Raw genomic sequence first — 26,069 nt, 5'->3', positions numbered from 1 at the left:
AAGGGAGTCTTTTGAAAGCGGCGCTTTTCGAGGCGGACCTGGCAGATTGTGTAGCCTGTTGAGGGACGTTGGGTAGCTCATACATCTTGATGTCGAGCAGATTGCGCTCAGTGGGGGGATGCACCTGGCACGCCTGACCTCGCTGCCCAGGGCTCCTGTGATTAAAAACGGGCATCCATCCAGAACCCTGCTTCCAGGTGATCATCTGTTTTGGTTCTTTTTTTTTTTCTGCTGCTGCCTTGGAGGAGTTTTTCTTCATCGCCAAAAGAAAGGCAAGTGTTGATGGATGTGTTCGGAGAGGTGCCAAGATTCTTTTTAGTATTATGATGTCAAATTATGCTGTTACTGGAGGACCCTGGAGAAACCAAAGCTCATGTTGCGCAGCAGATTTCTGGTTCTGAATAAGATATGATGGAAATCGAGGTTCTCTTCTCTTTTAGCGTTCTTGTAGAGCTGGATGAAAATTTAATAACAATATATATTAATCGATAGACATATTTCAATCAACAGGAAAAAAAGGGTCGATAAAAAGTTCAATAGAACAGTTTTCCTTCCTTTTGCATTCGAGCCAATCATGTAGGTTAATAATACAGTCGTTACATCCTATCAATCAATCACAATGCAGACCCAGGAAGGCTCCGTCACCAGGCTCCACCCCCCTTCAACAATTTCAGACGGCACATGTTCTTTTTTTCTTTTACATACTTGCAGTGTTGGTGAAAAGTTGGTGGAATAAAATGTCGAGTTTGAATTCAGTGTTCTGTATCTAAAATTATGTCGCTAAGCAACAGCATAACGTGGCCAGGGCTGCACTTAAAATGCATGTTCTGAAATTTTTTGATAATTATCGATATCGATCAAGCTTACACTTTATTTGAAAGGGTGTACATAAGACTGACATTACACTGTCATAAACATGACAAAACACCTGTTATGAACATAAATGACTCTATGAATGTTTAGGACTGTTGTAATTAATTGTCATTCGGTAAATTATGACACTATTAAAGCAAAGTTGACATTGTTTAAAATGTCTTTGTTATGACAACTTGACATTAACAGAGACAAGATTAAATTTAGGGCTTGAGTTGGGATTAGGTTAAATTAAGGGCTTGATTTGGGATTTGGTTAAATTTAGGGCTTGATTTGGGATTAGGTTAAATTAAGGGCTTGATTTGGGATTTGGTTAAATTTAGGGCTTGATTTGGGATTAGGTTAAATTAAGGGCTTGATTTGGGATTTGGTTAAATTTAGGGCTTGATTTGGGATTTGGTTAAATTTAGGGCTTGATTTGGGATTTGGTTAAATTTAGGGCTTGATTTGGGATTAGGTTAAATTTAGGGCTTGATTTGGGATTAGGTTAAGTTAAGGGCTTGATTTGGGATTTGGTTAAATTTAGGGCTTGATTTGGGATTAGGTTAAATTAAGGGCTTGATTTGGGATTTGGTTAAATTTAGGGCTTGATTTGGGATTAGGTTAAATTAAGGGCTTGATTTGGGATTAGGTTAAATTAAGGGCTTGATTTGGGATTAGGTTAAATTAAGGGCTTGATTTAGGATTAGGTTAAATTTAGGGCTTGATTTGGGATTAGGTTAAATTAGGCGCTTGATTTGCGATTTGGTTAAATTTAGGGCTTGATTTGCGATTAGGTTAAATTAAGTGCTTGATTTGCGATTTGGTTAAATTTAGGGCTTGATTTGGGATTAGGTTAAATTAAGGGCTTGTCATAACAAAGACATGTTAAACAATGTCAACTTTGCTTTAATAGTGTCATAATTTACCGAATGACAATTAATGACAACAGTCCTAAACATACATAAAGAGTAATTTATGTTCATAACAGGTGTTATGTCATGTTTATCACAGTGTAATGTCAGTCTTATGTACACCCCTTCCAATATTGCTTTTTTTTCTATATCTTCCAGTCCTACGTTCTTGTATGACGTGCAATTTTTATGATGGGTAAATTTCTGACATACTCTGGACCCTCAAAACCAACCAACTTCTGTGGGATTTCACGAGGACTGAAATATTTAGCAGATTTATCTCTCCTATTAAATGTTCTGTTTTTTTCTGTCCAAGGAGCACCAGGGACAGCGATGCAGACGAGGACGAGGACGACCGGCGGATGAATCGCGGCTGCGCCCTCCAGTACCAGCGGGCCATGGTCAAAGTGCTGACCCAGTTTCACACCACTTCCACGGAGGGCACAGACCAGGTCATCACCATGCTGGGGCCTGACTGGCAGGTGGATGTCACAGACCTTGTCCAAGACTCCTTGAAGGTGGTCAACCCGAAGATCGCGGAGCTGGTGGACAGGACGATCCTCGTGGGCCTGGAGCTGGGATCCACCGTGCTGAAGGTAAGCCTCTTTATACGTGAGTGAAGAGTGCCATGCAGGTCCACGGTTCCCCAGGACCAAATAAACGCTCAGCTCCCTCAGGCTGGAACTGACTTAGGTCAAGGCCTTGTTCGGTATTTAAATGTGCTTTATGCAGTTTATGTTTCTTCTGTTTAAGCTTTTTTGTCACACTTCAGTGATTCAGATCATCAAACTAATCTTAATATTAAAGTTCTGAGTAAATCCAAAAAATTTTCTTTTCAGAATTGTGTTGATTTAGCTACTTCAGAGGGTTTTCTTGCCGAACGGCCCCTTTAAGGCCATTAATTTAGCCTCTTAAAAAGATTTAAGTTCAGACTTTGACTAGGCCATTCGAACACCATCGACATTAGGGCCTTTAGGCCATTCAGAGGCGGACTTGCTTTTGTGCTTCAGATCATTGCCCTGCTGCATAACCCAAGTCTACTTGAGCTTAAGTTCTCTAACAGGCCTTTCTTCTACAGCAGGCGTGTCTGAATAAGATTTGATGTAAAGGCAAAGCAGATAGCCCCCCCCCCCACACACACACACACACACACACACACACACACACACCCACAAACTGCATTTCAAGAAAGATTTGGCTGACCAACGCTTGTGGCTGGTGCAGATGGAAACTTTTTTTTTATTTTAATTTAGGACAAAATTGTTACAGACAAGTTAAAATCTTACAAGAGTAATTTGTCTTTTAATAACCACACGTTTTACATGCTTTTTAATTTAATTGTAAATAGGACTACGTCTATCTAACAACTTTTACTCAAATGCAGACTTTTAACATATTAAAATATGATTGGAATTATTTTATTAAAATTGGCTAAATTTGTTTTTCATATATATATATATATATATATATATATATATATATATATATATATATATATATATATATATATATATATATATATATAATCATATTCTTGTAGATCTGGTAAAAATAAATTAACAGCAATTGTTTAGTTATGTTGACGTGACAACTTCAGCCCACGAGCTGAAAAGTTTGGACACCCCTGTTCTAAGGAGCAAAATTCCTGTTTCATTCAGCTGCAGAAAGTCGTCCGCTTACAGAAGATGATCCCTGCTTCCTCCACCATGTCTGATTGTCATGATGACGACGATCTTTTTAAATGCAGTCAGTGTGTGACTGGATGCTTACTTTACGGAAAGATTCCCTTTTGTCTCATCAGTCCACAGAATATTTTCCCAACAATTTTGGGGCTCATTGTGATATTTTTGGAAAAGGTGAGATGAACCTTTATGTTCTTTTTGGTGGTTATGGAATCGGAAATCTTCCTCGGAAGCCATTTTTTGTAAAGTTTTGATAGGCCGGCCCCTCCTGGGACGCTCCATGAATATCGCTGTGCTTCAGTGGAGAACCAAAGTCTTTGACTTTTGGCTGATGGCATGTAAATTACGATTTAACAACCTGGTTTGGCTCGATTTATTTATTTATTTTACCACAGTAAATGAAATTAAAATTAACCCAGACTTTATTTAACTGATATGTTTTTTTGATGATCAGAAACATTTAACTGTGCCTAAAATTAAAATAAAAACACAGGAAATCTGTAAGGGAGGAAATACTTTTTCACAGTACCATAGACCCTGCTATCTTTGGGGCAAAGCCTCATAACTCTGCTTTCTGTGGACGGCAAGATAAATTTATTTGTATAGCACATTTCAGTTCAAAGACAATGCAAAGTGCTTTACATGATTAAAACATAGGAAAATAAAAACGGAATAAAATGTACAAGAAATTAAACAAAATAAAACATGGGAAAATGGAAACTAAAAGCAAATATTAAAAAGAGCTGGATGACAAACTTGAACTAATGATGTTTCATTAGTTCAAACGATTCAACTAGAACAGTTAAAATCCTACACAAATGGGTTTTTAATCTTGGTTTTGAAGAAATAAACATCATGTATACACCTGGATGTGATACAAAGTAAACGAAGACAGATACTTCAAAACGCTTTTTAAGAAAGTCCACAGAGGGGGGAAAAAAGGTTGCATTAAGATGGAAAACAAAAGACTTAAAGGCTCGATCTTCTAAATCCCCTTTTAAGTGAGATAAGTGATATCAGTTCATGTCATAATGTCACGGTTGAGCGTCTCTGTCTTTGAAGTGCCGCCTGTTAACAGCGGATCCTCGTTTCGTCTTCCAACATGAATGAAAGCTGGAGATCCTTTAAACGTTCAAGTTTGCATAATTTAGGTTTGGTCCTTTTTTTTTTTTAAAGGTTTTTGAAGCTGTAATTAGAGGGAAAATGAATGCTTGTTTAGTGGTTTTGTTAATCGTCTCGACATTAAAGCTCCCACATATATTAGAGAATATTTTTTTGAACAAAGTGACATAACAATAGATCAAACTGAACAACACTAGCAAGTGGTGAGAGCTCGCTAATGCACAGAGAGAGAGAGAGCTCCTTAAATGTTTGTGATAATCCCTCATTATTGAGAGAGACTCGTACACAAACTGCATCAGCTACGGAAGACGGCCGATAAGCCGTGATGGATGGTTGCAACACATACTTTGGGTGGTAATTATAGTATTCATCTTTGTTTTCTCTGCTTTCCTTAGAGCTGTCGTTTGATTGCTTGTTTTCTTGTCTCGTCGCGCCGTCCTCTGTAATCTCAGCAACTAATTTGGCGACTTCAATGCTGAATCTAAAGCTAAGGATAATAGTGTAGACAAAAGAAAAGACATTTTCATAATTTTCTATTCTTATACGTGTCATCCGGTATGTTATGAAACAGAAACTAAGCGTTCTCTGCGTGTCAGTGCATCAGCATGGCCCGAGATCAGAGGTCTCCGAGAAGAAACGGCAGCAGAAGTTATTGTGCCGCGGCTGTGATTTACTGGCAATTCATCCGGTCATTTACGAGGACAGAGAGGTAACGGTTGGTGAGAGTTTTGATCACCATGAAAGATCACAGTTTCAGCCTGTCAGGGCGGAGAATTGTTGTCCTGATGGATGCGTTCAATCAAAGCAAAATGGGGAGAAAAGATGTCCCACTAATCCATCACTTTAAATGAGCAATAGGTTGTTTATACTACGTTGAAGGGTGTATAAATAATTACGCACCGGTTTAGCCGACTCAATTTTGATGGAATGCATTGCCTAAATTAGATGTTAGATGCTTGTTTGAAATATCTTTGAAGGATTTTTAGTGCACACTTGTTCAGCTGCTTCGTGGGAGTAATCTAGATGTATTGGACTTTTATGTTGATTTTATAAACTTTTAATGATTTTGCACTTCCCTGCTGTTCCCTCTCACTAGGTACGTTTTAGAAGTTTAGAATTGCTACTGTAGCGGCTAAAATCCTCTATTTTAGGCTACTGGTTGTTGTTTCTGAAAGGCGTTGGTTTTACGTGCGCTCGATTAAGATTCGCCAGGCCGATCTTCAGTTTGACTTATTAGAAAGTCATTTATTATCAGAACAATGTCCATTTTCTTACTGTTTCCATTTAGATCCATGAACATTCCACTTCAATCTAAACCAAGCACAGTAGAAAACTGTTGCCTCTTCCCATTAACAACACCTGAACACAATCATGGTTGACCTTAAATAACCCCATCACCCATCAGACACTCAGAACTCAAAATAAAATACGCCCACTGGTGGCGATAAACACAGGAAAGGAAAAATGGCTCCTACAGCTACATATAATAAATTTGGTTCATAAAGGACAGAAATAAAATGGAAATGGAAATGTGGACGTTAGTGCTAAACCTGCAGTAATGGTTTGGTTAACCTGAACGCTGAAGAATGTTGGAGGGGAGAAACTTTGACTTGTTGGCAGGGTGGAGCTCAGGTAAAGATTGATAGTTTTATGATGTAAAATTCAGCCAAAGTGGAAGAAAAAAACCTGATGATGATGAGAAAAAGTGTAGAGGAGATCGATTTTGGTTGTCACACTCATCATACTTGGACTGGAAAGTTCTAATACTTGGTCAAAAGTCAAAATATTTGGCGGGAAAGCCATTAAGCATGGTGGAGAGAGGTCTTGTAATTTTTTGGTAAGAAAAATTTGCGTGAGGCAAATGGTGGTCACACCAGATATTGACTGGTTTTCTGAGTCCCCAGACTCAGACTTGTTTTATTGTCCCAATAAAACAAAACTGCGCCTTTTATTATGGGCAGTCTAAGGCACACCTGTGCACTAATCACGGTGTCCAATCAGCATCTTGATATGGCACACCTGTGAGGTGGGATGGATTATCTCAGCAATGGAGAAGTGCTCACTATCACAGATTTAGACTGGTTTGTGAATAATATTTGAGGGAAATGGCGATATTGTGTATGTGGAAAAAGTTTTAGATCTTTGAGTTCAGCTCATAAAAAATGGGAGCAAAACCAAAAGTGTTGCGTTTATATTTTTGTTGCGTGTACAAGACCTACATTTTACTCCTAAAAACCTAACATTAGATATTTAAACTGAATCTGCAAATGAAAAAAAGATTTGAGAGCAGAACCAACAAACACAGCCCTTTGTTACAACCTACAATAATGCAGCAAATAAAATTAAGGACGTTCTCTGTGGATTTACAGGTAAACGTCTTTCCACATTAATTCAGTCATAAGTCAGAGCTCCCAGCAGGACATTAATCCACTATGGTCGAGTAAAACGATCAGTTGCCACTCACGCAAAATTAAAACTCCAGCTGCTCTAAAACGTCACCTTTGATTCCTCCTTCTTATTTCCCTGCTGGCAAGTGACTAAAACATAGCTTTCAACTTATAATGGAAATTTTGCAGACTCCATGTAGTATGATCGATGCTTTAGAAAACTCATTTCACATAAAAGTTATTGTACATATAAATGGTAACACTCAAAACATATGACAAATGAAAAAAAAAGAAAAAAAGCACATAATAGTCTTCGGTTAATTTGAAGATTTAAACTGGGTTTCAGGCTCTACAAGAATAACAAAACCTCTCATCATATAATGAAGATTAAGTTTTATTATTGGAAAAGCATCTGAGTTATCTGATTTCACTGGATTTCTAAAAGCAAACCTGCTTTTAATTGCCTGCGTGATCTTTTTTAAGTAAATAACTATGTAAAAGAAATAGGTAGCTGACCCACTGCAGGATTACACATATAAGTAAAGTTGAAATTATCAAACTAAATGTATCTCAGATCATTTGGCAAACCCAGGACTCCCAAGAATCCACCAGGTCCGCTGGGAGATGGAGGCTTAATCTGAAGGATTACCGGACAATAGCTGCTTCTGGAAGTGAGAGGCAAGATTAGAGCACAATTCGCTGCTGGTCCTCAAATCAGAGATTATTTCCTTAATATCTGCAAACACGCCTCATCCAAAGACAGACAGCGGAACAGAAATAAACTCAGTCCTATCTGCAGCATACATTGGAATTTTTTTTGATGTACAAAGTTTAAAGTATGCGCCTCAGATTTTCAGATTTTTGTCTAGCAGATGACCTACAAACGCGTCTAAAATGAATTTATGTTAAAACAATGCGCCAGAGCAGGTTTTTTACTACCCGCGATGTCAGCAGTGGAAATAGGAAAGCGTTAAAATATTTAAGTGCTAGCATTTGCCTCTTAAAACGGCAGCTAAAAATATATGCAAACATCTTTCTAAGTAATTGTAAACATACTAATTCTCATTTGCCACCTGTCGTCCTCCTTCCTCCTTCCGACCATAAACTTTGACATGTTCGATAAATTTGAAAGAGTCCCAAGAAAGCCATTTTATCTTGGAGACTGTGCTGCCCTCTCTGCCTGCAAAGCTCTGCAGCTGTCCAGGGAATGCTTCCACCATGCAGGAGGTCTGCAGTGGCTTATTTTGCAGCTGGACCATCTGCTTACTTAGCAATGTGAGAAGCTTTAGAGCAGCACAAAAGTTCAAAACGTGGTAAAAGTTTGTCATTTTTTCCCCATGCATTTCAAGTAGTTACATTTGTATTTCATCAGTGCATCCTCTTGAAGTGAAGCCCTGTTTTTTTTTTTTTTGTTGCAGACACACATTAAGAGGCACGGCACATCTCTGTGCTCGTCGCTGTTAATTACCTTGATGGAAAGCATAATAAAAATGCCTGTCATTTCTTCGGGATGAAGGCTAAAGCTCGCAGGAGGCATGGTGTACGCAAGCAAAATTGACCTGCCATTTAACGGCGCATTAAAAAACAGGACAGGTTTCACTTTGACAGACCTTCTGTGTATTAAACTGCATCTTGTTTTGGGACATTTTTTATGGAAATGCAGCGTACTCAAGATGATCTCACGACAAGAACGGGTCGCTTCATAATACCTTCTGTCTATTACAGATTCAGAATGATAAAACATTGTTTTATTTGAAACATTTTTGTGTTTTCATTCACGTCGTAACATCTTGATGCGTCTGTCATCGTGTCAATGACGACGACGTCTCGCTAGGTTTGGAATCTGTGAGTGTTAAAAAATTAGAGCAAGCTTCCATCCATCCATCCATCCATGACAGAATGATCAATGGCAGTTCAGCGTCTGCCCGGGTTCTCCTTTTAGTGCTATGTCGCTGAAAAAAAAAAAAACTCCAAAGGAGGCACAATGGCTGGATGTGAGTGGAATATTCAACGAGATTCATCTCATGGCCATAGATGAGATAGATGGTCTGGTACTTTGTGAGCTTTGCTATTTGGCTCAGATCTTTCCCCCCTGCAGTAGTCCTCACATTACTGTAAATGAGATCCAGAACCATTTATCCGTCTCCTTCTCCATCCTGGCATCACTTGTGCCACCGAGATACTGGACATAAACTCCTCCTCTTGAGGCAGAGACTTTTTGCTCCAGTCGAGACTTGAAAAGCTGACTCATCCTGGCTTCACACGTGGGTCTGAGCCTCTCGACTGCCCTCTCTAACATCATGTCATGAAAACACAAAAAGACCTGCAAAAAAAAAACATTTCCCTACCACTACGCCTTCAGGTTCTGTCCAAAAGCACCACAACCAGAACTGAAGACAAGCGGCAGCGTTCATCACGGACTGGGAAGAAGCTCAGCTTTTTTTGTGTGTGTAGCTCCTGATTTGTTCAGACAAGGATTGAATAAACCTCATAGCCCTCATCCTTATGGACAAGCTTTCTGCTGCTCTGGACTACCTCAGCAGTTCCATGAGGGTAAAGACGTATAGTATCCACACCGCTCGTCTTGAATCTGAGGTTTGGCAATTAGTCTGAGCCTCCTTTACAACGTGCAGGGGTAACCTTTCCTGTGGAGGCTGACAAAATGTGATTCCTCAATAATTGGAGAAGACTCACTCGTCCACTTATTTAAAAACCGTATCCACTACTTGAGAAAAATCCTTAGAGAGCTTCTTCCAACGCTTAACAATATCCTCAGCAAAGGTCTGTAGTTATGCGCCTTAAAATCACAACTAGGAACATTCCTAATTGTCCCTTTTCTGACTCATCTTTGTGTTTTTGTTTGTTTGTTGTGTCCTGTCTGGCAAAGTGGCAATAAGAATTATTGTCTTAATGCAAAAAAAGAGCCCAACCGATTTTACTTTAACAAGTGCGGCCTCACTGTTTCCGCTTGATTTATACATGCAAGAAGCTTTATTAGAATTTATTCTGGCACTATTTCATGTTCAATGGACACTGAAACAGGAAGGTAGAAGAGGGGAAAAAAGGAGAGAAACAGATGAGACAAAATGCTAAAAGGGAGAAAAGGTGAAAGAGAAAATGGAGAAAGCAATGTAAGATCCTCTGAGTCTGCTTCTACACCTGCAAAGAGAGATATAAGAACAGCAAAACCAGCCGACACCACAGGTCTCGACACCATCACTGAAGAATATACAGCACCACCAAATACGAAAATGTATAAAGTGACAGCTGAAGATAATAACAGGGGTTTTCTGTATAGAAGTGAATCTGTAAGTACCCGAATCCAAGCAGCTGTAGGGGTTTTTGAGAGTGCGCTTGTTCTCCCAGAAGTCTTTTACAGATGTGTTTACACCCACCTGCTACCAATCCAGCAAGCTCTGCACCGGTGGCAACACAATCCTGTGGCACAATCTTCAGGAGGAGACGTGTCTTCAGTCCCTTCCTAGAAAAGTCCTTGACTCTTATCCAATACTAGTTTACAACCTGACCAATTGTGTATTTTTTAAACACTTAGCTTGTCTGTAATGATGATTTTAAAAACAACTTGTGGTTCTAGCTTGTGGTGGAATAAATAAATATGTAATAGGATCCAAAATGTTCCTATAGTTGCTGATGGCAAAAAGCCACTTTTCACTGCACATGTTTCCAAGGCCATAATATCTGCTGGAAGGTACTAACTGTTAAAGTACTGTTTAATCTCACTAATTACCAAGACAAAGCTCTAATTGCTGTCACTGAAACAATAACGAAACTCTTAAGTACCATTAATACTCCACAAGAAGAGATAAATGTGTTTTCTCCTCCAGGGATGCAAGAACTAAATGGCATCTTTCAGCCCTGATTTAGAGTTCTTGACACGTCTTGTAGAAGAACCTTCTTACATAGTTTTTGAAAAAATAATGTATAAAAATGCTGGAAACTAAAAAAAACTTCGCAAGAGTTCTTGTGGAGTTTGAAATATCTGAGCGAGAAAGGGCCGGGTCCTTGGTCTTGCCACTTAAAGTAAAAATATGAATTCCCTCTGTTCCAAACAGCCTCCAGACGTAAAGCAGAATCATTCACAGGAGCCAAGTAGAAAACAGTGCGACAAGATTTATTCACAAATGTTTCTGGGTCTGAGGTTCTGTGCCGTCTGGAAAAGGAGAGGATCATCTAGACGAGGTGAGAGATGATCAAGATGATGAGTTACAAGCAGAGGGAACTAGAAAAAGCTGTTCCTGCATAACAGCGAGTGAGAATGATAATCTGCAGAATGATTTGAGCAGAAGATCCCTGCGGAAGAGAAAAAGTAGCTGAAAAACATTAAAATCAGATTTAAAGAATTTGAAAAAAAAATGAAGTATTTGAAGGGATTTGAAGAATTTGAAAAATTTGAAGAATTTGAAAAAATTGAAGGAATTTGAAGGAATTTAAAGAATTAAAAAAAATGAAGAATTTGAAGGGATTTGAACAATTTGAAGGAATTTGAAGGAATTTAAAGAATTTAAAAAAATGAAGAATTTGAAGGGATTTGAAAAATTTGAAAAAATTTAAGAATTTGAAAAAATTGAAGGAATTTGAAAATTTTGAAGGAACTTGAAAAATTTGAAGGAGTTTGAAAAATTTGAAGGAATTTGAAAAAAATTGAAAAATTTGAAGAATTTAAAAAAAAATGTAAAAAAAAAAAAAAAATGTGAAGAATTAGAACAATTAGAAGAATTGGGAGAATTGAAAGAATTTGAAGGAATTTGTATCAATTTGCATTGATTTCAATGGGAACAGACAAAAAAATCTCACAAAAAGTGAAATATTTAAAAAAAGTGTAAAAGTTAGCATAACCATGAGATATAGCAGTCATGCCGGGAACGAGCCGAACATTTTGACACCAAAATTGTTGAAATCGGTTAAAGTATGCTGGAGTAGTTAGACGCCGACGGAATAATAACAATAAAGAAAAACAGGAAAACAATAAGTGAGAATGCTGTATAGCATTCTCACTGATGAGACTGCTTATGGCTCTGAGAGAGGAAGGCAAGAGTTTGGGAGGTAATTGGTTCCTGGTGGACCGTTTTTGGATGGAGGGAGCACGGTGAGGACCTGAGTTCCAGGAGCGAAGACGATGGAGGTTTGAGATCCAGATGGAGGACGGACAGAGGGTTGGAGAGCAGGCAGGGAAAGTTGGAGCTGCAGAGGACGAGAGAGTCCCCGACGTTTGACTTGAGCTTGTGGTACCGTCGCCCTAAGACGCACTGAGAGTACGCAGGATGGGCTGAGCAGAAATAAGCCGATCACATGGTTAACCTGTCTCAGTGAGACACAGAGAAACTCGAGGAATAGAAGCAAAGTCGTGGAGGCCTGACTCTCCCCACCAGGCAGGCAGTGGTCCTCCTGCAGCTCCTGCTATCCCAGACAGACAGATAAGCGAACTGCACACGTGCCCGCCGTACCTTGCAGTGAGGATCCTCTGTTCAGAGAGTGGCCTCACACACCAGGCTCATGACAGAATCTCTGCAACATGAAGGGATTTTGACTCAAATATAATGAACTCCAGTCTGAAATGGAATATTTCATAACATCGTGGTGCAGCTCGCTCTGCCCGTTTGATGGACACTTGTTGAGGAGGTCTGATCTGGGCCTTCCACCACTGCAGCAAAACCATGCCATCATCATCATCATCGCTTTGTGGTTTCATAAAATCATGGAAATATAAAGATCGAGGGTATTGTCAGAAGCTGTGAATTAATTAGTTTTTATTTTCCCAGCGGGTACTTATTGGGTTGATGCTGCTATCTGCATGTTGATGGACTAAACCTCTTATTTGCATCAAGCTCTTTGCCTTTCTAAAGTTCATATTTCTAATATGAGCTCTGTGGGATTTTTAGTCATTTGGAGGATTTCATAAAGCGAAACTTTTTTTGTAGGACAGCAAGGAGGACATATATGTAATTTTGCAAAATAAAAAAGAAAGACAGACAGACAAGGAACTTTTTCTGTCTCTGTTCGGTTTTCAGTAAAGTCAAATGTGTTGCATTTTACAAACAAAAAATGTATATTCCTCAAGGAACAAGATTTACTTCTAAAATAAATGTTTGCATCAAGAGTCCCGCATTGTTTTTGTTTATTTTTATTCAGGGTACAATCCATTTCCAGCCGGCTGAAGCTGTATGCATGCTCTTTATAAACTAAGATAAAACCACATCTTCCCACTCTGAGAGTCCCAGGAGGCAGAAGAAAAAAAAAAGACTTTGACTCTCAGAAAATGTAAAGTGCTTGCAGTGTGCTGGGTTCATATAATGTCAAATTCTGTTTGATAAGATTTCCCACCAGTTTCCCAATCAGGCGTAAGACCTTGCTTTGGAACATGCAGGGCAAATCCGGTCTCTCAATTAGTGTGAACGGCATTACTGCGGCTCAGCTCTATGACTAACACAAACTTTTGTACTGAATCTCACAGAGCGCCGCTCCAACTTTAAATCTGCTAGATTTTGTATTGGTCTAATTAACTTTGGCGAAACTTACACTAAAAGTTTGAAATGTCTTAAAAAAAAAAACCTGCAGCAACATCACGATTCGTTCTAGGGGTTCAGAGTTTGGCTTTGAGCTGATGTGTCGCTGATTATAGGTGACCCGTTTCCATGTTTACCACGCATAGCGGCAGGAACTCAGCGTGCATGAATGAATCTAGAGCTGATATTCAGTAGCGCCTTGAAGGATGATTTACTGAAAGCAGGGTTTGAGGAGAGAAGAGCAGAGGTGCGTGAGGACAGAGTGATGGAGTTTGATGTAAGTCGCATGCAGCTGCATGAGCGAGTGCTCAACCAGCAAAGAGCCTCAGCTGGTCGGCGTCGGACTGCTGTTGGGGCTCATCCTTGATCCTCGGTTTTGCTTAAGCATCAGTGAAATGTTTTTTTTTTTTTTTTTTGCCTCGGCTGAAGCCGTGCAGAGCTTCACGCGGTGACAGTCGAGCTTTCTGTTTGGTAGTGTGTGTCTGTTTCACTTCACCTTCCCCACCCCGAGTTTCAATGACAAAACCAAACAGGGAAGTTAACCGGAAGAAGCTCAAATAACCCTGACATGATGACATATTTTATTCATTGTTTAGTGCAGCTCTAAATCTATATAGATATTATAGTTATATATATATATATATATATATATATATAATATATATATTATATATATATATATAATGTCTTGTATTGTCTCATGTTATGTCTATATGTATGTATGTTGTATGTCTTATGTTGTATGTCTATGTTGTATCTATCTCATATATGTCTGTCTATATCTATATCTCTTCTCTGTTGTCTTTCACTCTATATCTCTCTCTCTCATTTCTCTCTCTATGTCTCTCTATCATCTCTCTCTGTCTGTTCTCTCTCTATTCTCTCTCTTTTTTCTCTCTCTCTTCTCTCTCTTCTGTCTCTCTATCTTGTGTGTGTGTGTGTCTTTCTCTATCTCTCTCTCTCTCCATCTATATATATATATATACCTCCCCCCCCCTGTGGCAGAATCTGTGGGGGGAGGTAAAGATTAGGGTGATGGAAAGCAGGGCCTTCTCACCTCAAAGATCATGTGGAAATGTCCATCGTTGACAAGCGTATAAATACTTTTTGCCTTTTAAGAATAGTAAAAGAAAAGAAACCACTATTTTCTGAATTGATATTCAGTACTTTTAGCTTTTGAGACATTCGTGTCTTATTTCTTATCAGAAACAAACTTCTTAGTTACATAAAAACTATTTTAAGTTAAAATCTACCAGGAATATGAAGAATTTGGGGCTTAGCTCCATATTCTGTTACTCTTCTTGCTACAGACACCACCTACTGATGACTATTTAACAGAACTCCTATTTTTCCAGAAAAATCCCAACTATCCCTTAAAGCCTCTGCTCTCTCATGATGTTTTGGCTTTCTTTATGTTGGTGTTTAAAGTATTTTATTGCTGTTTATTTATGTTTCCAAGGTCATTTTTATGATTACCATTAAGGTCTTGCCATATTTATTTTTATTTATTTTGTTTTTGATTTCTTAGTTTGTTCTTATGTTCTGTTCTTTGTGACTTTTTATGTATTTCTCTCAGTTCAGTGGTAAGCTTTACCAGCTTCCTCTATGTTAAATAGTCTCCCTCCCTAAGCTGCCCTGCCTCAGCTGCTCTGCATTTCCTCTGATTAGCTCCTCTGGTTCATTTGTCATCCCTGTATTAGTACTTAAGCTCCTATTTTCATGTTGTCCTCCGCTGTAAGTTTTCTTATTTATATTTTTAAAACACGTTTTTTTTGCACCTGGATCCTCCTTCAACCACGTCATGACAGCTCCAGGGAAAGACAAATCTGGATTGTTTTCATTCCCTTGTTTAAGCCGGACTGTCTGTGTGTAACGAGGTCTTGTAGTATGAGATGTCGCACTATTAAAACGCCATAATAGTTCTCATTACTGTGAAATCTGTCTCCCAAAGCGCCACCCACTCAAACCCATTAGGTGCTGTTGTCGGGCCCAATAAGTGTAAAACATTATAAGCCCTGAATGTGAAGGTGAAAGTGACAGCAATATCAGTTTCTAAAGAAATTAAGTGTATTACCTGCAGAAAGGATAGTTGTTTTTTTTTTATTGCAGCTGAACTTGCCCACAGCAACCCTTGGAAAAAGTTGTCCTCCATCCACCAAGTGATTTTTACATCACTTCTTTGAATCAAGGATATAACCACCACAATCAAGCATTAAAAATTAACTATAGTATATTTTGATTTAGTTGTGACTGCTCTCAACTGTTTCTTATAAAGAACCAAAGCATGTCTTTATTCAGCTCAGCTATGACCGATAAACATTTGTCACACAGCTGGCTTAGTTTGCTGGATGTTTGGCTCTGTAGGATTAGATTTCTGTTCGTGTCTCTCCCATGAATATCATATAAAACATTAATACAATTCCACTAAATAGGAATATAATGTGAACACATCACTTTATATATGTTCAATTTGGAGTCATGATTTAGCTTTTTATCTTGTTATTTTTGCAGATGTCATTCCAATCAGGAGCGCTTCCTCTCTTGAATGCAGCCCATCCCAAAACAATCTGTTAGAGATTTTTTTTTTCTCTCTCTCCACAGATGCTGTGGGAAACATGGGAAATCAGTAACTGTGGTAAAAGAAAATGAGGCAATCTAAAAGAAAATGAAGACCAAATTGCTGGCACTCCATCGGTTCGCACTCCTTGAAAAAAAAAACATCAAACAAACAAATTGATAACTGTCAGGGAGAGCGTCTCTCTCCTGGGTTTTTATTTTTAATGTTTCAAATGCTCGTTTGAAGCTTAATTTCTGCCTGAAAAGAGCTGCTTTCATTCCAGAGTAATATTTTAAAATCAGAAAACGGCATCAGTGCCAGGAGAGTAAGTGATGAACTAAACCAAAGCTGTTGTGTTTTATTTTTTTGTCTCGTTCTCTTGTCTGAATAATTACTTTAAAACTTTGAACATTAGCTAGTAATAAAGCTTTTCTAAATGCACTCTGGGGTGTTTCACTACTGGAGTGAATTTGCACACAGAACTACACTCCAGCATCTCAACCTCATATTTATACCAATTATTAATAGATTTAAAGCTGACAGCCTGAATTTATTTGAATACTAAAGCAGTCCCAACTTTTTCCAGCTTCAAACAATTAGTCCTATTTTAAACTCAAACTCTTAGATCACGTTGACTAAACTGCCTGGAAAAAAGTTTTTTTTTATCCTTTTCACATAAAGGAAAAGAGCAGAAATGTGTAAATGAGCTCATTCTCTGTGAGTGGAAACCGAACTTCATAGTTTTTTGACAAGACAAATATATTTACTTAGTGCTGTGTGGAGATGTGACTTGTGTGATCAAAGGCACCATTACATAAAGTCGTAAAAATTAAGATTGAATCCCGGCCAGATCACTGCCTCGGGTTAAACTTTAGCAGAGCTTTCAACTGGAGTTAAGTTAATAAAAAGTTGTCACCTGCAGCTTAACGTGGAAAGTGCCGTTCTGGATCACAAGCTTGTTCACTTCTGCACAGCGGGGAGTAATCTCTTGTTGAAAGCAAAAGGAGTGAGAAATACTTGACTAAATTAATATTTTTTTAGACAAAAACAATTTCATTATAAATGTTGCTTTTACTCCAGGACAGATCGTTGAGCTCAGTGTGATACTGATGATGTTCTGTTATGGCTTTTAGAGTCATGTTTTTTTAACCTGCAAAAATAAAGAACTAATAAACTTTGTTGCTTTAAAGGCAAAACCTTCATAATTAAATTTTATTGGTCATATACTGAGGCTTAATAACCTGTCTCAGTTTACAATAAAAACAATTCCAGCTGTGTATTACTTTACTAATAATGAAACCCACTGGGTAATGGAAGACAGCTTTCCACTTCTGGATATTACAAAATAAAAAATAAAAAACCTTTACTGCCGAAAAATAATACTAGTAGTACTCTCAAATGTAGGCATTAATAAACAGTACACAAACACCTTTTAAAGGAGACATTTAATTTAAAAATGTCAATAAAAAGGGGGAAAAAACAAGAAAGATCTCAATAGACAGTCAAGTGGACGCTTGCTTTTGGGAGATTTTACCTTGGTGGAATAATTTACGACAAAACAAACTGTACAAAAGCTTATCTGAATGTGACAAACTATATTGAAAGGGAGCTTGACTGATTTCATTGAAAATAAAAATCTGTCATGATGTAGCTTGATTTCATTCCACCTCCCTCATTCTAGAGAGATGGAAGCCAAAGAGCTGTACTCGAGTAAAAGTAGCATTACTTGGATACATTTTTACACAAGTAGAAGTAAAAAGCATAAGTGCATAAGCATAAGGAAGAATAAAAAACCTTTTTTAATTGCTCTCAAACGTCAGTGTGTTAGCATTAGCATGTGGCGTTAGCATAGCTAGCATGTAGCATCGTTCAACATTTTGTTTTTATTGTCTGTCGGTCGAATTGAGAAGGTACCTCAGAACAACGCTAATATGTTTGCTTTGTCATCTAAAGAGGTTCGCATGTGTTTATGTTTTGTTCTGGACGTACGAACACTATAACATGCACAGTTATCACATTTCCCTTAAAAAACACAGAAGAACTTCTGTCTTTGCTCAACAACAAAAAATAGTAAACAAAGAAATAGTGTACGACTTTGTTCATCTTCCGAGCGTCCAGGCTGGACTTGCACGAGGTTCTAATTACAGTTGAAACGTTACTGAATAATTAACAATTTAGAGCTCTTTCAATGTTTGGAATAAAGCTTCCCGATGCATTCCTGCGTCTCAAAAACGCAGAAATACGTCGTTTACGTCGGGTGCACATGCGCACCGGGGTCAGTTTGCCACATTTGGAATGACTTGAGCCTGACACGCTTATATAAATGTTGATCGGATAATCAATCGGCATAAACTACCTCTCTCATGCCTCTTAATCCGATCACAATATTCCGATTGGCTTGTTTACATGATGCATTTTTATTCCAATCGGCCGTTTATTCCGATTACTTTTGTCCATGTAAATGTAGTTTTTGAGAGAAAAGTGGAACTGAAGTGAAATATCTTGTTGTATGAAGCAACTTGGTAATTAAAATCAGACTTTGATTAAGCTCCAGCCCCCATTTGTTACACAGCAGGAGATTGTTCCAAAGCACACCATGTCGAGCAAAAAAGGCTTTCAAGTGGCCTAATCAAAGTCTGGACTTAAGATGTTGTAACATTACCTTACATCCTCCTGTGCAGCTAAATTAAAACAAAGCTGCACATCGGAGTAGGCAAAAATGTCCTCCCCAGTAAAGTAGAAGACTTTACTTTATCTGTTAGCAGTTGTTGCCACCAGAGAATGCACACACTTATTAGCTATAGGGGGCAATTGCTTTTTCACACATGGCCTGGTTGGTTTAGATTGTTTTTTTTAGCCCTTAATAAATAAAACCGTGATGGGAAAACCACATTTTGTTTTGCTAAGGTTGTGTGCTTGTAATTAAAAGTTGTCTTAAACATGCAGGTTTCTCTAAAACACCAAAATAGAGGACATCTCTAAGGGAGTGAATACTTTTTTGGGGGTCATTTTTGAATAGATGTGGGTGTAGATGAGCACAGAAATGCACACCGTGGGAAGTTTAAGCACTTGGTCTGCAGCTTGTGATTGTTTCATGTGGTTGGAGTCGATTAAATAATAGCTGAGAAATAAATGACTAAACAACAACATTTCAGATTGAATCATAGCCGTGCACAATATCAGTTTCTGTGATTAAATTTCTCTGTTATATAATCGATGCACAATGTGGCATCTCTTTTCAATTTGTTTTGACATTTGGACATAGTTCCCAGTATTGATTTAATTTAACTTTTTTCCATTTTTTTTTTTTTACAGTGTTAGATTCTCTTTTTAGTCGCTTTAATTGGCCCTTGAAAGTGTCGGCTGCGGACGAACAGAATGTGAAACAGCAGAAAATCAATGGCGGGCAAACATTTTTCTTTTTGCAGTCATGCTCCATCTGACCTCGCTCAGATCGCATGTTTTTCACACAGACACTGACATCTGTTTGCTCTGGAGAAAAGCCTCGCGTCTCTGTCCTTATTAATTAATAGACTTCGGAGCTTCACTTGATTGAAACTTTTTGGACTAAAAACGAAGTCATCCCTGGAAATGGAAAGAGAAAGTTTTTAGGATCAGGAGTTATAAAAAAAAAAAACGAGCTCCCCTGCAGAGCACGATCCATCATCCAGCTGGGTTTTCCTTCGAGAAACACTTTAAGAGTTTATTTTATTCATCCATTTACCATCATGCCTTGGGGTTTTGTGGTCGCACAGACTTGTGCAAGTATATGTGTGTGTATGAGGCAAAGTCTGTAACTCCTGTGTTTTTTTCCTGGCACATTAATCCATCACAATACGCCTATGGAGGTGGACCCAGGCTGGAGAGTTTCAGAGCCACTAGGAATGTCTAAGTATTCTCATTTCCACTAACACATGATGTCTTCCTATGTGCTGTGCTGTAATTGGGGCACAGAGTGAATGCGGTGTGTACTACACAATATTTCTCAACTATAGAGTGGACTGGTTACCAAATATTAACCCCTACAGGAGCAGAAGAAAACTAAATGTTTATGCATGAAAGGGAGACGGTGACGCTGCAAGGAGGAGGAGAACTGGTGGGTCCTGAGTTTAGGTTTCTCATGGTCAGCCATCCAAAACAACAAGACAGTGGAGGCAAGGTGGAGTGGAAGCAGGCGAACTGTGATGTACAATTTGGAGAAGGGTGCGCACTACCAAACACGACAGGATGGATGGACGGACTGATGATGTTCAGATTTTAATTTGGAGCAACCTAAACGAACAAGAGAAATGAGGTCATCAGATTGACATTTGGAGATGAAGGCTGAAATGGTTTCAGCACTTGCAACATGTAATTTAATCTGCTTTATGGAAAATAAAGAAAATATAAAGAGAGTTTGGTTTAAAACAGGAAACATTAAATAGTGGGACACTTTTGGTGTAGATGTAGAAAGGACATAGCCTCGTGAGACCATCCTGATCTCGCGAGCTTTCAAGGTTTCACTCGCAGATCAGTCTGGATACTCTCCGTTGAAGAAAATTTGGAGCCGTTCACCAAACGAACGTCCAATCAGCGTTGGCTTTGAGGCGGGTTGAGGTGTGACGCAACGGGAAGCGCGTCAGTTCAGTCTTAACAGCATGGCGGCTTCAGCCGATGAAACTAGCGTTAGCGTGGCTATCGAGCAAGTTTTATCGGAATTACAGAGTATTTCTTTGCTGAGCTAACGAGCCTTTACCTGCAGCAGCAAGAGTAGCTTGGCTTGTGGTTGTGTTTTCGTCGTCGCTCTGTTACGAGCGACGACGAATCTGATTGGTTCATTTGGCCCGTCTATCACCAACATAGGCCAATCAGCTAACCAGTATTTTCGCCCCTTCCCAAAATTACTTCAACGGAAGGTTTCCAGATGGATATGCGGAGCAAATCTATCTGGCGGAGTCAGGTAAGAAAGGACAGGCCACCTACAGAGGCTAGACGAAAGCTAGACGCAGCTGTCAGGGGTTCATTTTCCTGCATCAGGACCCTTTTTGCACGTCTTCCCTCACTAAATCTCTTTTTTATGTAGAATAATCAAATTAAAGCATTGTATTAAGAAAAACAAGCAAATAGAAACGATTAAAATAAATTAATATTCTTTAACTACAGTTGTTTTTGGTCCTGATTCTTAAAGGAACCAACAACTTCTGCACTTTTCCGGTTTTCAGTAAGTTTTGTCTAGAGCTGCGCTGCAGAGAAATTGAATGCTGCTTCACCGTGTGTAATTCAGGTGTCTACATGGTTCATACCTGGCCAGCAACTCTGACATGCTCTTTTAAGAGCATCAAGCACTTTATTAGACCATTTATTTTAAATTCTATCGTCTTACAATCAGGAAACCAGTGCAGTGAATCAAGGACTGATGTGGGGTGATCCAGTTTCTTGCTTCTGGTCAGGAAATTTGGCAACTGCATTTTGAATGAGCTGCAACTGCCTAAAGGATTTTTCTTTAACAGGGGCCGGTAAAACGTAATTGTTTTCTAAAAGCATGCACCGGGTTTTGTCCTGGTTAGACAGGATTGGAGTCTTTTTAAGATGGTGTTAGAGTGATTTATGAATAGGCTTTATTAATAGGCTTAAATGTGTTCAACTTTAGATCTTTGTCAAATAACTGGCGAGCAGCCTTTAGGGACGTCTAATTCGAACAATGAGCAAATCAGCACATTTTCATTTTGTAGTTGTAGTGAAACCTGTAATTCTGGCTTTGGAGTCTTCAAAACAGTTTTCCCCAATGCATATTTGGGTTCTCTCCGGGTACTCCGGCTTCCTCGCAAGGTCCAAAGGAACGACTGTTTTATGATAATCGGTGTCTTCTAAAATTGCCCTTAGGTATAAATCTGTGCAGGGTTGTTAGTCATTTGTGTCCCTGTGATGGACTGGCGACCTGGCGCTCAATGACCGCTGGAGAGACGCGTGTATAGACAATCAGTTCTATAAAATTTTATTTATATAGCGCCAATTCGTGAAACACATCATCTCAAGGCACTTTCCAAAGTCAGACTCCATCAGATCCTCCAGGTTGGTGAGAAAGTGTCCTCTCTAAGGAAACCCAGCAGGTTGCATCAAGTCTCTCCAAGCAGCATTCACTCCTCCTGAAAGAGCGTAGAGCCACAGTGGACAGTCGTCTGCATTGCTGATGGCTTTGCAGCAATCCCTCATACTGAGCATGCATGAAGCGACAGTGGAGAGGAAAACTCCCCTTTAACAGGGAGGAGAACCTCCAGCAGAACCAGAACCAGGCTCAGTGTGAACGCTCATCTGCCTCGACCCACTGGGGCTTAGAGAAGACAGAGCAGAGACACAGAAAGCACAGAAGCTCACATTGACCCAGGAGTACTTTCTATGGTAGAGAAGACAGAGCAGAGACACAGAAAGCACAGAAGCTCACATTGACCCAGGAGTACTTTCTATGTTAGAGAAGACAGAGCAGAGACACAGAAAGCACAGAAGCTCACATTGAATGGTTAGCATTTTCATATTTTTCTTCTGCAAGACATCTTCGTAGGTTTAGTTACCATTGGTACATTTAACTGTTTTCGATGTAAAATCATGAGCAGCGGCAAAACATCCCTCATAAATGTTGCAAGAAGAACAAACTGGGAACGACGTCGAGTTAAAGGGATGAGCTCAGCTTCCAATCTGGTTACTGGAGTTTGAAATGTTGGGGCTGCTGCAGAAATGCCAAGGTTACGGGCTGTTTAGTGGAGGAGTGAGGAAAGCTGAGGTAACGCTGGCTGAAGGCAGAAGGTGATGGAGAGAAAGCGAGGGCCTGCTGCAGGAGCAGGGAGGCCGGGGAGTGGACCAGACGGAGCGGGGAAGGAGGTTAGGCTGTGAAAAACTCAAAAACCTTGACTTTAACACCAGAGCAGCCGAGTGAGCAGCGTGGAAGAGGAGCTCTGCTCTAAGCGCTGCTGGGTCTGTAGAAGACAGCCAGGCAGGTTGAAGCATTCAGAAAAGGCACACAAATAAAACATGCCTCTCTTTGTTCTGCCTCGTTTTCTTTCCTCCAGACACCGAACAGATGCTTCGGTGCTGTCGGAGAAAATAAGACGTGTTGCACAGCTGGAACATCTGTCCATTGTCTGCTGATTTATTTCGGGTTACCATTTTTAGATGTGCACAACGGCAGATCCAGCGTGTGCACGCTTTTACGGCTCCTTTACATATGTGCAAGAGAATTTAAACATCTTTCAAAACAGGCTTAATGAGAAACACTCGGAGCATAAAGAGAAAAAAAAACGCCGGCTGACAATGTGACTTTCAAATCCAATTAGATCCTTCCCAAATAGAAGTGACTATTTTTCCTGAATGTGTGCATAGTTTTGTGTTTGTCGAGTGTTTAGGTACATTACATCTGGACCTAGCGATGCTGGCCCTCAGGGTTTATTACCCTGCAGGTTTAAAATGTCTTACAGCTCCAACACGGTTCAGGCTGAGTCGATGACGGGTCTGTGCAGAACTCGCTGTGGAGGTAATTCACTCCTCTGAAGTGTATGCGGGTGAAAACAAAGCTGGCCGGTTTTGGTCATTGATTTTTCACAGGGTAGCCCAGAGGCTCTGTCTGCAAAGTGGTCATGATTGACAGAAGTGGGCATGGCTTATTGACAAAAGTCACAAAATCCACTAAAATTGCCAAAAACTGCCTTATTTTAGGATATGTTCTTTGAATGATGCTTAACCTTTGAAACCTTTGCTCTCCTATAATCCTTGAACCTTCCTAAAGAAAAAAACTGTGCACATTGCTTCAATTTTGATCTAACCCATTAAAATGTGAGACTTGATGCAAATTAGGTTGATCATAATTTTCTTTTACAAAATATTTGATCAAGCAGCCAGACAAAAAAAAAAAAGCACAGCAGGTTTAGGTATACAGATGTGGTCTTCTGGGATTGTTTTGAGAATTTTTAGAGCGTACTGGTGGTTTCTTTATTCATTTTCTAAGTTTTAGCTAAAAGAAAAATGCAGTTGGGGGAGAAAAATGGATTAGAACGATATTAGAACGAAAATATTTGGTTCACAGCCGTGTTTTGAAGCAGATGGAAAGATTACCATCTGAGAATATTTTTAAAAAATGTTCGGACATACATGGATTTTTAGTGAATATATCACATTTGAAAGATAAAGCCGTGTTCCCTGTCAAAATAGGAATTAACATGTTTCCTAGTTCAGATCTTCTCTGCTCTGTTGATAATGAAATAAGAAGTCTACAGATTTTAATTAGTTCATTGATTGGCAAAAGATTGCTTTTAAAAACTACAGATAATGCTATCAGTATCTGTGTGAGTCGGTCCACAGTCACTAGCAGCCATGAGCCTCTTTAAGGACCCGCTTCTTTCTCTGCTAACTGCAGTATACTGCATTCACCCACTGGCCTTGGACTCAATCAGCCGTTGATTTAAGGATTAGAATAAAAAGCAACAAAGCTCTGCCGCTGCAAATTCAGGAAATACAACCACTGGCTTGCATGCTGCGAGCATTTCCACCCGTTTTAGCTAAATGAACGCTTGAGTGTACTGCCAGGGGACAACCAATTTAATAATGGCCCGTCTCCGGTGGATGATTAAGTGATGTGAAAGTTTGTAAAACCTGGCTGGACAGAAATATTTAATGCAGAAATGTCACCAGTTTGGGATTCTGACCCTTGCACTTCACTCACAACCACAACCCCAGCTTTTTCCAAAAACAAAATCCGAATATGCATTGCACAGGGAATTGAAGCAACACTTTCAAAACGCATCAGATCTCAGTTGCAAAACTGTGAAAATACCTGGACAGTCGATATTGATCTGATCGGAGTAAAGCACACCGTTTCATGTAAAGTTTCATTTGACTTTAAACATTTGTGATGGTAGGACTGAAATAGGCTTTTATTGGCATGACTCCGAGGCAACGTATTTGCCTTTTAGATAGCATGAACCGGTTGCTTTGGACCAGACTTGAAGAAACCAATCATGGCTTTGGTTCTCTAGCAGTGAGATTTCTTTATTCTCCTCATGGTGACAAGCAGTATTGGGGAGTAACGGATTACATGTAACGGCGTAATTTAATTACAAAAAAAGAGTAACTGTAATTCGTTACAGTTACAATGAGAAAATATGTAATTCAGTTACAGTTACTTCCGAAAATTTTAAGAATTACAAATTTAGTTAAATTTTTTTAAAAATATAAAGAAAAACCTTTGCGAAATATGTAATGATATTTTTATTGCTTGTATCGCCGTTTCCCGCTACGGCTCCTTGTCTCCATCACTCTGATGATCCATCCTGTGCTGGTGGAGCCTTCTGAAAGAACAGCAAGCGAGCGGACGTTTCACGGTTTTATTTCAGCTCAAGCAGCGCATCAAAAATGACAGCCTTCAAGCTTGTTGACAGCCACCTCTTGTTATTCACACACAACAATAAACCGTGAGAGCCGACGTGTGTTGTGAAACTGCAAAACTGCTCATACAATAATCTATTTATCCAGAAACAGTGTGGGCTTTCTTACAATACTGAATGCTCTATAATTGTATTTCTGTTATTTTTGATTATGCACATCTGCTAGCTTTTTATTCTAAAAAATCTATAATATTACAGCAGCAAATTATCAAAGTTTTTCAAAGCCTGTTTAAAAGCTCCAAATGGGGCTTCAGATCATACAGCAACAATAGTGCTGTCATTGTTTTACAGGGCAGAATTTGCATTTGCTGACTCTTGTCCTTTAACTACTGATGGATATACAGGAATAGAGTCATACAAGTGTCAATTCCCAATTCCGCTTTTTTAAGGTTCACATTCAGTTCTCAAAAATTAAATGTTGAACATGGGTCAATACTCATTAAAACCTTAAAGTAATCAAAAAATAATTAAAGTAATTAGTTACATTACTTTTTAAAAGTAATCGAAAAAGTTACACTACAATTACATTTTAAACAAAGTAACTTGTAACTGTAAAGGATTACATTTTTAAAGTAACTTACCCAACACTGGTGACAAGATAAACTTTGTTCCCCCTTCAGC

General features: G+C 39.1%; 1 protein-coding gene across 3 annotated transcripts in view; it reads left to right on the top strand.

Moving 5' to 3' along the window:
* Positions 1 to 26,069, top strand: part of tmem132e (transmembrane protein 132E) — a 622,280-nt gene that overhangs the window by 582,732 nt on the left and 13,479 nt on the right. For all 3 annotated transcript variants that reach the window (XM_012868888.3, XM_036142774.1, XM_012868887.3), the window contains exon 7: positions 2,083 to 2,362. In XM_012868888.3, the coding sequence (XP_012724342.2) occupies positions 2,083 to 2,362 (280 nt within the window). The remainder of the gene's footprint in view (positions 1 to 2,082; positions 2,363 to 26,069) is intronic.

This window comes from Fundulus heteroclitus, chromosome 11, assembly GCF_011125445.2.
Source record: "Fundulus heteroclitus isolate FHET01 chromosome 11, MU-UCD_Fhet_4.1, whole genome shotgun sequence".
NCBI lineage: Eukaryota > Metazoa > Chordata > Actinopteri > Cyprinodontiformes > Fundulidae > Fundulus > Fundulus heteroclitus.
Note: the sequence above shows the minus strand (reverse complement) of the source record. Positions and strands in the feature narration are given on the sequence as shown.